Source organism: Mizuhopecten yessoensis, unplaced genomic scaffold, assembly GCF_002113885.1.
Source record: "Mizuhopecten yessoensis strain PY_sf001 unplaced genomic scaffold, ASM211388v2 scaffold8071, whole genome shotgun sequence".
NCBI lineage: Eukaryota > Metazoa > Mollusca > Bivalvia > Pectinida > Pectinidae > Mizuhopecten > Mizuhopecten yessoensis.
This window is the reverse complement of record NW_018407364.1, coordinates 1,832,802-1,846,120: the sequence shown is the minus strand read 5'-3', so window position 1 is coordinate 1,846,120 and position 13,319 is coordinate 1,832,802. Positions and strand designations below refer to the sequence as shown.

At 34.7% G+C, this 13,319-nt stretch overlaps 1 protein-coding gene across 2 annotated transcripts; it reads left to right on the top strand.

Moving 5' to 3' along the window:
• The first annotated feature begins 4,187 nt into the window (after positions 1-4,187).
• LOC110454874 lies at positions 4,188-13,151 on the top strand. Of its 2 annotated transcripts, none has more exons than XM_021504627.1 (8): positions 4,188-4,386; positions 4,576-4,629; positions 6,001-6,175; positions 7,015-7,100; positions 9,323-9,421; positions 11,721-11,901; positions 12,425-12,537; positions 12,921-13,151. In XM_021504627.1, the coding sequence occupies exons 2-8, from the start codon at positions 4,578-4,580 to the stop codon at positions 13,031-13,033; spliced, it is 819 nt and encodes a 272-aa protein (XP_021360302.1). In that variant the 5' UTR covers positions 4,188-4,386; positions 4,576-4,577; the 3' UTR covers positions 13,034-13,151. The 2 variants fall into 2 exon arrangements, with proteins under 2 accessions (XP_021360302.1, XP_021360301.1); XM_021504626.1 differs by having other exon boundaries at positions 4,189-4,386; positions 4,573-4,629.
• The last annotated feature ends 168 nt before the right edge of the window (positions 13,152-13,319 follow it).

The following is a 13,319-nucleotide window of genomic DNA, read 5'->3' as shown; positions in this document are numbered from 1 at the left end:
TCTGCAATTTAAAAAAAAAACCAATGGTTTAGTGAGGGGTATCAGTTATTTTGCACATGGCTTACAGTTCTAGCACAGGGGTTCGAACTCCTGTGGTTCTAGTTAATGATTAAATTACAGAATAGTAAACTGATTTGTTAATGGTGCCACTAAACTACAAGTTAACTGGTCATAAGATAGGTTAAATTCGTCTAAGAATTTTCCCCGCCACGTTTAAATCTTACCCCCTACATAAATTAAAACCTTTCACATCAATGGCTCGCCTTTTCCTGAAGTAGGACTCCCCCACATGGACATATAGAACACACCTTTCCATAACAAATTGACTTACAATATTGTTTAGTCTATCATGTCACAAAGCTGAACGATTTTAAGGAGTTGGTCATTTCATTAAAGTTGGGCCACCATTTCTTGGTCAAATCCTTTCGTGGATTCCGCCCTTCCTCATGTGTAATTACCTTCAAACAGTCTGATCTTCCATTGTATATGTTGTTTGATAAAGTCCTGCTTTCAAGTCAAATTGCGTACCATTCACAAAATCTCACATGCTTTAGTTTGTGTTTTCGATCTTTTGGTGTGTTTTTCCATAAGGTATGACCTTTTATTAAGTCTGACCATTCCCGGAGTTATATTTTTCAAATAATCTAACAATTACGAGGTCGTACCTTAGATAGATATAATCGAACCATTTTAATTCGTGTTAAAGAATACATCCGGCATTAATCGGCATCAACATTTATTGCATAAAAAGTTTGACAACATTTTATGAAAATAAGAACATTTAGCTCTACGTATGAAGTTGTTAAAATAATCAATTTTATAAACTTAAGATATATTTTTTCTATATGTATGTAGTTTTGCTTACCTCTGACTACGTAACGTACGTAGCTGTTTTTTAGATTGCGACGTTGACGTATCACATATTCCGAGAAACACTGTGATATTTCTGCATACACCGACAGTGTTATGCGTAGCCTTGCTCTTCCTGTAACTGTTACAGCTAGGCGTATCCATGTTCACCATCCTCTGACCTTGTTACACACTCACAAACGACGTCAAGTAAAGTTCTATTGTAATCAAACTGTCCCTCCCTCTGCTTTAGTGAGACGCAGATTCACGAAGAATGTAGGCATGTTTTATGGCCGACTTCATAGTCATTGCTAATTTTCTGTGTTCTTGTATTATATGAAAGTCAATGTTTAGTGTGTCGTGTTGTTACGCTATCATTACCCCAGTTCTCACTTTGAAACTTCGCATTTCTTTTGCTTGACCCTGCAATAGACGACGCTATCCCTTACGGACTCCTGGTCTTTCCTCTTGTATTTTTTCAAGGATATTCATGTTAATCTTTCGTATGTTCATTTTTTTGGTCCTAACTCTATCAATTTTGAAGTTGGTATTCTCTTAATTGGTGTCCTGATTCTGTTTACCAAGTAGCATTAACTTTATATATTGGTTGAGAAAACCTGAATAGAACTGGCCGAGTCGACCTCCTTTGTGGATCTTACAGGTACGAGGTATATTATAGAAAGGCTAAATAGCCATTGAATTGTCCTCAATGACATTGGTAATACCTACGTGTTCTAAAGCTCTGAAAGCAGATATCTTTTATATAAAAACTGACTTGTTTGCCCACGTAAAACGTCGCAAGATTGATTTTCTGAATATGACGTTCTAGGCACGTTTTTGTTCTCATTTCAAAATGTGTAATATTTTAAAACGTTATCAGACCTGCAGTGTATGTCTAAATGACGAAATGTTCAACTAGAACAACTGAATTTGAAGTTTACAATGGTGTCTTTTATATAGGCTCAGTACACGCTGTGGTTTAATATATATTTATAAGTTGAAACAAACAAAAAATAATGACAACGGATGGATAATCTTTGTTCGGCTGTGAATCGGAGAGAAACTCAATTTTTATATCAACATTTCAACCTCGTTGATAAGTCCTTCTGTTTACGCGTGTAGGTATCACGGAGAAAATGTATCATCCAACAAATCAGTCCCTCACTTTAGATATTACTTGAGCACAGTTTGGCCAGAACACTTCCTTTGACGAGGTAGCTCAATCTGATAGAGCGAAAGAATAACAATCTTTAGTCCAGTGTTCGAATTCCTACTAGTCCCCATAACATTGTACACCCAGAACACTGTTATTTTTGGCAGTGGTTTCCCCGATCGGACGTGAAAAGGTATGAGGTCACCTGCCCGGCCACATGGGCTTTCTCCGGGTCCTCCCACAGTAGGACTCCCCGCGCACTAACGTCCGGGCCAACAAGAGTGCTTAGTATAAGTTGTGAAAACTTGTTTCATAATTGTGGTAAAATAAATAAAGTTTATATCGTGGTACGGCGATCCTTAACATCCCGTATCGTAGGCAACGAAATAATGCGTGCGACTCCATATTGTGTAATGACTATGTTGATTCTGTCGGAAGTTTGTCAAGGTCAGAATAAAGTCATACAAATGTTATGTCTTTGTTTACTCCTTGAACAAATGACGTAAGCGTAATAACTGACACTGACAATACAAGGGACAAACATGTTTTGTTTGATGATCATTTAGACACGCTAGTAGAACTATTGCGTGTATACGACGTTTAAATCTGAATCACGCCGTATTCGCTTTCTCTCTGTGTATAACAAACGTTAAAGATACTTCCACTTAAACTTTTCCTAATGACATTCGGTAGCTAGTTTGGTGTTTTCATAATTCATTGATGATGTGACACAAATTCGATTATATAAGCCTGTTCGTATTCTTTCCCTTTTTTGATGGTAACATCCCTGTTTCTTCAACATACTTTGTCGCATTTGATAGGGTATTTAATAGCTTGCTTCGAGTTATGATGACCTTGATAGATGTCGACAGTTAACAAGCTTACATTGAAGTGTTTCGAGCAATGGAGACTACTGTTATATCTGTTTTTATTCTGCACTAAAACTTTGTTTTAAAGTATACTCATCTGTCATAATTCGAGAATTTACAACATGATTTCTTTTAAATCGTTTCATTTAATATTCATTCATTATTTCCACCGTTTCAATATTGTGTACTGCTAAAGAATTTTTTTTCAATAACTTTACTGGGACAACTTCATATAGTTATGTTTTTTTTCTCTAGTTTTAACATGAATTGCAGGTTTTTCTCAATAAAATTTCACAAAGAGGATCACACCTGCTCAGATAGGAGTGTGTTCTACAAACTTCGGTGAAGTAACCCCTATCATATAATTTATGGTAGGAACGTCCGTTTTCAATTTTCTTCCAGGAAAACATTCCAATGTTGTATGTGGAGAACACGTTTATTCAGGATTTAATCAGAATGCATAAAAAAGTGATTTATTGCTGCTTATACTTATAATTATGTCATACATTAATCGTCAAATTCTCCAATGAATTATACCTATTGTGGAGTAATTTATCTAAGCCCCTTGCAGATAGTTATAAACGTATATTACTATATATTAATGTACACTTTCCTTAAAATGGAAATGGAAAAAAAACCATCGTCAACACAAAAGACTAAACCTTTTCAAAGCCCCATATCTTAGTGGAAAATTAACGAAAATTCGTCTTGTATATTTTCAACAATATCAAAAATTAAAACATTAAATACATGTGTTCAAGTGATCATATGATACAAATTATTCATAAAAAATACCACTAAAATTAAAGAAATAAAGCCTACGATTTTTTTTTTAAATTTTATTTTGAAAAAAATTGCTAACGGGACTCTGATAAATGGACCACGAAGATATAATCGATACGACAGGACAGAACGAGGAACAGAGGATATTCCAATATATAATCAACAACGTCATGAGATCCCACAAAACACGGAGTTTACCTTAAAAATGAAATTTAATGTTTTTTTCTATTAAATGAATCTACGAATTTAAAAACAAGTCATCAGTTTAATCAGAGTATACTTATTGTCCATTGTTGTGTCCGTTTGACGGTAATTTGTCATTGATGTCTGATTTCATGTTTTAAAATAATCCACTGCAAATCTGTCAGAATAAATTGCTATGCGTAAGCAGTTTAATTGCATAAAAAAACTATGAACGATCGTGAACATGTAGGACTTTTGGTCTAGACTAGGCTTAATCATGATGTGATATATCATAGTGTTGATTACACGTGAAATACAATCACTGTTTTCCCCATTAGTATAGCTTTATGTTTCCTAGCCCGGTCAGCTGAAACATAAACAATCTACGAGTCATAGAGGCCGTGATGGATGATCATCACGTAAACAACATAGGTCGTGCATAATATTGTCACTAATGCACGACCGTCCCACCGGACATTAGTTACACGATTATACGTCAGAGAGGATATAACATCGAGAAGGAAGCATCTAGATCTGTTCTTTCAAAAGGTATGTTATAGACGAATTTGAGCACACACTATTTACATTTATGTATCAATTTAATTGCAATCATATATGTTTTAATGAAATTGATAAAGTTTTCTCTTTGAAATCGTACTTCGGTAGAAGATTTTGTATAACAGTTACTGAAAGTTTGAAACAAACGATTGCTTTATTCAAAACGATTTATTTCAGAAGCAATGAACGAATTTTCGGTGTTGATGCTGGCAGTTCTAGCGTCTTCTGCTGCTGGTAAGTAATAATTTATTTTCTATAATTCTAAAAGAAATATTAAATTTCCTCTTAAAGCGTAACCAAAGTCTGAAAAAGATCAAACTTGATCGTGTGCCTGGAATGAATAGAAAAGAATTGGAACTTTACTGTAGTATTCAGCTCAGTGTATTTTAGTATACGCACCATTTGCTTATGTTCATATTTATGTATATATATTTTTTATAATATGGGGCAAAGAAGTAATTCAAACAGTGTTGACAAGTTTAGGATCCAGTGTTATATGGGATTTTACCGTCTATATTACTTCTTTGACCCATATTTTTTATAACATGTATTGAGCAGAGGACTATATTAAATTGAAATAACTTGTTGTTCGATCCCTTTGAATCTTTGTACAATACAATATCTTTAACCCAACCATTTGCTTATTATAACCAATTATTTATATTCGTTAAATAAATTGAAACTATCAATTATCGTATAAGTTTGTAAGTTACTCTTCAACTGCAAATATTTTCATCAGCGGCCATGTCTTACTTTTCTTGTCGTCTGATTACTGTCTGACTTGTTTTGTTGCCTATATCATAGATCAAGAATAAAGGAAATAACGTTTATACACAGAGCGGAAGTGGATCTATAATGTAACGCTGGTAGCGTTACAAAACAGTCCTCACAAATACAATAAAACACTGATATATTCCATGTATAAATTTCATTTGCCACCTTTTGTAATGCCCAATATTTTGCACGATACCATTTGTTTTTATTTTGTTCCAACTCATTTATAGTTATCCCACGAAATGTCGCCACTTAACTGCATAACACAAAATGTTCGTGGGTACTTTCCTCCGTGGTTTGAAGCCTTTTAGACCGTTTCCTGGTACAAACTTTCGTGGATATCCAATATTAACACACAGTAGACACGTATATCATTCAAACTCGTTGTAGTTATTTTCGTGGTTCAACAGCAACCGCCAAAACCACGAATGTTTATGCACAACGAAATGTTCATGATATACAGTAATTATAGCGACGGAATAAAAATAGTCACCATTTTGGGTCAAAGGGATGATAAACAGAAGACAACATGTTTTCGTTTTGTTTTGTTTTTATTTATTTTGTTTTTTTAATTATTGATATACATAAAGAGATCAAATCTATTTAAAGATAATTTTGCTCATTACGCTGTAAAGACCGAAACATATGCATACTCTATATATTATCTGTGGCGCAATCAATTCAAAGCAATGTGCTAATCCGTATATGGTTCTTTAGGTTTCTAAATCTGTTATATATTGAATACAAATGAAACCTGAGGAGTTCGTATCAGATTTCTAAACCAGTCAAATATATTATTAACATGCAAGGTTAAATATTTTACATTTGTAGCATCATGTCTGCTGGACAAACGTATTCGTGGTCAGTGGTGGGTTGTCGATGACAATGGAGATAGGATCAAGGATGAGGCTATCACAGTTTCGAGTCATAACGTAGACATAGTAAGGGGAGGTCACGTGACAAAGTACTCGTGTTCTCATACCAGTGGCTACCTCGTCCAATTACAGTGAGTACAGACACTAATGACGGAGGTCAGGTGACAAAACAAATGTTTCCGTGTTCTCATAAATCGAAAATACGACAAGGCGACAAAATTAACGCATTAATGCGACAACGCGACAAAAGGACCCCGGCCTCCAACCCGACAGAACTGCGCGAGAAAGAGACAGAATGTTTTTGTCGTATTGTTGCATATTTGCCTTAATTTTGTCGCGTTGGCAGGGCACTTTTGTCGCGTTGAAACGCTCATTTGGATATATGCTGTCCTCCAATTGTAATGACTTGCTAAAAGGAGCTAGGTTAGTTCGGGTCTCATTTTAGCCACATAACGTTATTCAGCAAATCATTTCAAATGGAGGACTGGATATCTGCAAATGCGCATGTCAACCGGAATGCAACAACGCGACCATGCGACAACGCGACAATGTATAACAATGCATAAACGCGACAACGCGACAAAATTAAGGCGCCAATGCGACAGAAAAAAAAACCTGTCGCGTTGTCGTGTAGTTCTGTTACGTTGGCGGAGTACTTTTGTCGCCTTGCCGCGTTGGCGGAAATCCCCTACAAGAGGTTACTTAGGAACAGTTAGTACTATTACTATTGAGGAAAAGTGGGATGACTTTTTTATACCGATATTTATCTCGTCCAGTTACGATGAGTACAACAGATAGGGCAATAATTCATTTTGTATTGAAACATAATAATAATTTAAATACTTGCACAAAGTTCCCATTATAAAATGACTTCTTTCCATTTTGGGGGCTGGCAATTTTGGTTCGTTATTTTTTTTGTACATTTTGAGTTTACTGATAGTGCTTTTATGAATTATTTTGCTTTTTACAGACCGATTGGCAGTGAAGGCTACATCTGCCTAGAATTCGTACCTTCAGACAGCGGTACACACACTGAGTATTCTGTTATACGACGAGGTATAGTCATTTTATCAACAACCTTTTATTTAACGTTTTGATCGATACACGTACGACCTGCGTCGTAACATTTGATACCTGCGACACGTTTGACCTGTGACCTGGTGCGTTTGTAGAAAGTGCTGTTGAACGCTAGCTCGATTTGATGTTTTTCGTTAACTTGAATTATCGTGTCGGTGAGACCCTGTCTGACCTTATTGTGTCAGCTTTTGACCTTTACAAAACTGCTGTGTTCATGAACTGTTAAGAATTCTGTGTGACACTGCATTACATAACTGGGTTGACGGACCTTTAAGACTACACCAATGCTCTCTATTGCCTTATTGTGATGATGTAAAGTGAAAACGTTTGTTTGACCCTGTTTGACTTTTTGTGCTGGTGAGCAGTTAAGGCTATCGTGTGATCATGTGTGAACCTATTCTGTTGATAGGTCTTTAAGTCTAACGCGAGGCCCTGTGCGACCTTGATGTGTTTATTGTTTATTACATGTAAGACTATCATGTGACCGCTTATCACCTTACTGTATCCAAGGGCCGTAAGACAGCCTTATGCCAGTTCACGACTTTACTGTGCATATTTACCATTAGCCGCCGTGTGATTTCGTGTTCTTTACGGGGATTTAAGACGACCGTGTGACCCTGGGTGACTTTACTTAGATGATGGCATGTACGGCAATAGTATGACCCTGTGTGATCCTATAGTATTGACCCGGCCCCTTAACGCTACCGTGTGACCCTAGGTGACTTTATTGTGTTGCTGGCATGAAAGGTCACTTTTTGTACCTCCTAAATCCTTCCAAGAATACACCGCAGCATCAGCTACCTAGCATCATGCAAGCCATAATTTATGACATGCAATGAAGCTCATTTCACTCACAGGGCCACGTTACAATCACACATATGCTATACTGATACGGGTCACAACACACATAAACATACACGTGACCCGTATCAGTATAGCATATGTGTGATTGTAACGTGGCCCTGTGTTTCACTTAAATAATAGATCACACACACACAATGGTATTGGCGTAATTGGCTAACCTTCATCAGGATGCCGTAATTTAATTTTTTATCTTTGATCTAAATTTCAATACATTTATTATTTCATAAAATATTATTTTAGTGAAGGTGCGGCAATACCGCCACCCTCATTAACTTAAGACATGTATATGTAAGTAACAACGCAATGCTGCGAGTGGGCTGCCCCAACTCCTTACCAGTAAGGGGGAGGTAGGATTTTACCATGCTCAGACCAGCTGGTAATTAAGTGTTTACTCACTTAGTTATCACCGATAACACCTGGGATACAGACGCTGCACATAAACAAACCTAACATCTGAAGATAAACCGGGCAAACAAATATGACTGACAAAACTTTGTTCTTTATATAATCAATATTACAATTCATAACACCTATAAATAAAACGTTCTATTAAAACTTTCAAAACAAGTTCATTGACAAATGAAATAACACAATAAGCAGACTACATTGTAATCATTTTTGAAAAAATAGCTGCAGGACATCTAGATGATTAAAATTGCAAGGTAGCCCATAGGGGAGGAGGGAGGAATCAATTTAAGTTTTCACAATTTTTTCTCAAACCAATATGGCGTCTTGATACAGCAGCGAGAGTGAGGGGTTTATCAGCTTCAACCCCACGGGGCTCTCGCTGCTACCTCTCTGACCAATGGGCATACATCTTGACCCATTTTAACCAATGGTAGCTGGCCTTGACATATCTTCAAATTACATAAATATTCAGAACTGATGTCACAAAATACTGAATCAAAATCTATAAAAAACAGACGGAATAATTTCATCAACCAAAAAAATTGTATATATAAATATATACTTTAATATTGGGCCCTGTGTGACCTTGCGGTATCGGCGTGCCGTTAATGCTACCGTGTGACCATGGGTGACTTTACTGTATGGATGGCATGTACGGTCCCAGTATGACCTTGTCTGACCTTACTATATTGATGGGCCGTTTGACTGTACTTTGTTTACAGACAGGAAAGACTATCAAGAGTAATTTATTTCGATATTGTTGATACAACTTCATGATAAATTGAAAATAGTGGTAACATGTCATTAAACATGCTTTTACTGCATATAAAGTGCTGTAATTGTTTAGCCGTTTGTGATATGTGATTGAGTATGATTATTGTATTCCACTGAACAATGTAAGTAAACAATACAGAAACACCTTGTTGTAGTCCATCACACGACTGGGAGGATGCCCGTCATACAGCCGACAGGACTGAGTCAGTGCTCGAGGGCCGGTGATCTGGGCACCGTGAAAGTCAGACGGGCAGGTAAATATCTTAACAGGAGGAATGGATATAGTAGTGGACACGATATACAACATCTAAATTTATATTAATGTTGTTTGAAGTTCAACCACCGCTTTTCAACTCCCCCCTTTTCAAAACAAAGTCAGATATATATATAAACATATGTTATGTGTAGATCGATTAAAAAGTTGAATTTATAAATGAAATATTAGGCTAACAAAGAAACTGTGTTAGATACATTTACGTTGGCTGCGTGAATTACTTTGCTATTACAAATAGGTTGTTAGACATTGTTACAGACACGCTATTAGTTCGTATTGTTACATATTTATTGACACTGTTATGTACACATTGTTTATTGACACTGTTATGTATACATTGTTTATTGACACTGTTATGTATACATTGTTTATTGACACTGTTATGTATACATTGTTTATTGACACTGTTATGTATACATTGTTTATTGACACTGTTATGTATACATTGTTTATTGACACTGTTATGTATACATTGTTTATTGACACTGTTATGTATACATTGTTTATTGACACTGTTATGTATACATTGTTTATTGACACTGTTATGTATACATTGTTTATTGACACTGTTATGTATACATTGTTTATTGACACTGTTATGTATACATTGTTTATTGACACTGTTATGTATACATTGTTTATTGACACTGTTATGTATACATTGTTTATTGACACTGTTATGTATACATTGTTTATTGACACTGTTATGTATACATTGTTTATTGACACTGTTATGTATACATTGTTTATTGACACTGTTATGTATACATTGTTTATTGACACTGTTATGTATACATTGTTTATTGACACTGTTATGTATACATTGTTTATTGACACTGTTATGTATACATTGTTTATTGACACTGTTATGTATACATTGTTTATTGACACTGTTATGTATACATTGTTTATTGACACTGTTATGTATACATTGTTTATTGACACTGTTATGTATACATTGTTTATTGACACTGTTATGTATACATTGTTTATTGACACTGTTATGTACACATTGTTTATTGACACTGTTATGTATACATTGTTTATTGACACTGTTATGTATACATTGTTTATTGACACTGTTATGTATACATTGTTTATTGACACTGTTATGTATACATTGTTTATTGACACTGTTATGTATACATTGTTTATTGACACTGTTATGTATACATTGTTTATTGACACTGTTATGTATACATTGTTTATTGACACTGTTATGTATACATTGTTTATTGACACTGTTATGTATACATTGTTTATTGACACTGTTATGTATACATTGTTTATTGACACTGTTATGTATACATTGTTTATTGACACTGTTATGTATACATTGTTTATTGACACTGTTATGTATACATTGTTTATTGACACTGTTATGTATACATTGTTTATTGACACTGTTATGTATACATTGTTTATTGACACTGTTATGTATACATTGTTTATTGACACTGTTATGTATACATTGTTTATTGACACTGTTATGTATACATTGTTTATTGACACTGTTATGTATACATTGTTTATTGACACTGTTATGTATACATTGTTTATTGACACTGTTATGTATACATTGTTTATTGACACTGTTATGTACACATTGTTTATTGACACTGTTATGTATGCATTGTTTATTGACACTGTTATGTATACATTGTTTATTGACACTGTTATGTACACATTGTTTGTTTACTCTGTTATGTACACATTGTTTGTTTACTCTGTTATGTATGGATTGTTTATTTACATTGTTTCAGGAACATTACTTCCTTATATTGTTTCATAACTGTTTATGTTGATGTTACATCAAGGTTGTTAATTTATTTATCACATTGTTATTGTGGTTAGTTTACTTTTAACTCAAAGATTTTCAACATTGATGTTAAATGCGCGTTGTTTAAATATGCCATGGAATTCGATATACATTTCCGCATTTTTAGCCTTCTCTTAAACATTTTTTGAATGTGCAATTACCTGTGTGTGTGTGTGTGTGTAACATTTATCTTTGAAGTAAATTTTATCATACTACACTACTCGAAGGAGTTTCGTAATACACTAAATTAAAAGAATTAAATTTTCAAAGCAAACAATAACTGTGACACAATTAGTTATTTATTCTTCAATGTATGCTAGCTTATCTATTTAACAATATACTAATTCATTCCGCAGGTATGATGTTGTTGGGTTTAAGTAAAACAACGATTGTTCCTTTCAGTTAAGTTCCAGGCATTCTTTTAATGTAGGCATTTTCGTTGTTTTTAATTTCCTCTCAGATCCCGGATGTACCTTTCCGTCTGCGATACAAGGAAAATGGACTTTCTCTGGAACCTTTATCAAAGAAATCTCCATTGAAAACAGCACGTTAGCCATACAGGCCTTTGATTTCAATGCAATGGAGTTAGCATGCGAACGTTTCCAAATGAAGGGCAACCACACATATATGTTCGCTTTAAGGTATTTACATACCTGACATCATGTCTTGCTTTCCGCAGTTCATCATGGCAGTTTCTGAGATTCACTTTTGGCATCAATTGACTGTCAAATCACAAAAGCCGTAACAAAAAGCCGCCGCTGATCACACATTGATAGCCTACAATGTTATTGAACAAAACGCTATCACTGGATATTATAATGACATTTTAAATACAAAATGAATATAAAAGTACACAAATTAAGAATATTGAAAAATGTTTCTATGTGAATAAAGAATAGCTACATTAAAAAGTTTTTTTTTGGATACAAATGGAAATATGTAAATTAAAATAAATTTGGAAAAAATATCTTCGAATATAGATGTTTGTTTATGCAAATAACTGTAGTAAATTATGTTTCTGAATGTTCATAATTATAAACAAGCATATCAATAAGTGCCCTTCATACAATACTACACTAGACCAGACGAGAGGTATCTGATATGAATCACGTAAGGAAATAAAAATCAGTCTTCGCACTAACAATGTATGGTTGTGTTTTATAGGAAGGAGCATGTAACGAAAAACAAAGATGGCTGTCTGTGCTTCCGGTTCCATTTTGTACCTATGCCGGAGGATGACAGAGATATCCGTGTACTAGCCGGACAGCGATTTAGTGGTAAGTTATAAAAATTAATATGGATTAGAAATCCGAAAGCACTGGAGGAATATGAGGTTTGAGTTAAAAAGTGCTTGGAGAATATTGTTCAAAATTGTACAGAAAATGTCTGTTTTAAGGATCACATTGACTGAATAAAACTCCAGCAGAACAGGCGAATCTGACATGCAATAACTATATCAAACATACATTAAAAGTCATTTTGAATATGGAAACAACAATACTGCGCTGAATTTCAATCGCTTTTGGCAATTTATAAATATTAGCACACCGCAATCCGGACGCCTATGATTATATTCAACATCATAGTAATATATGTAATTCTATACATTATTTCATAACGATTCAACGGACAATGAGGGTTACATATCATCTTGTTTCAGCTGGAACGCCAATAAAGCTGATTGATCATGGCGCACCTATCTACCTTCACCAGACATGTGACTACGTGGACTCTTTCGGAACAGACACGTGGCACGTGGCACTGCCCCAATGATAACAGATACCAACACATCGTCCCCACCAGAAATCATGTCATAATCCACCATCATTGTTCAAATCCATTGCAATATATATCAACAAAACAATTTGAAATAAAATAATTCACCAACTTATATTTTCCTAGTTTTATTACATTTGATACTACAGGATATACGATATTTTTATGTCAAGCCCATTATGTATTCTCATCTGGCTGGTATGTATTTTGCAATTTAATTCTTTTCTCATTCGAATTAAAATTAGATTAGAGCATCGGTCCATACGAGATATCTAAATAAATG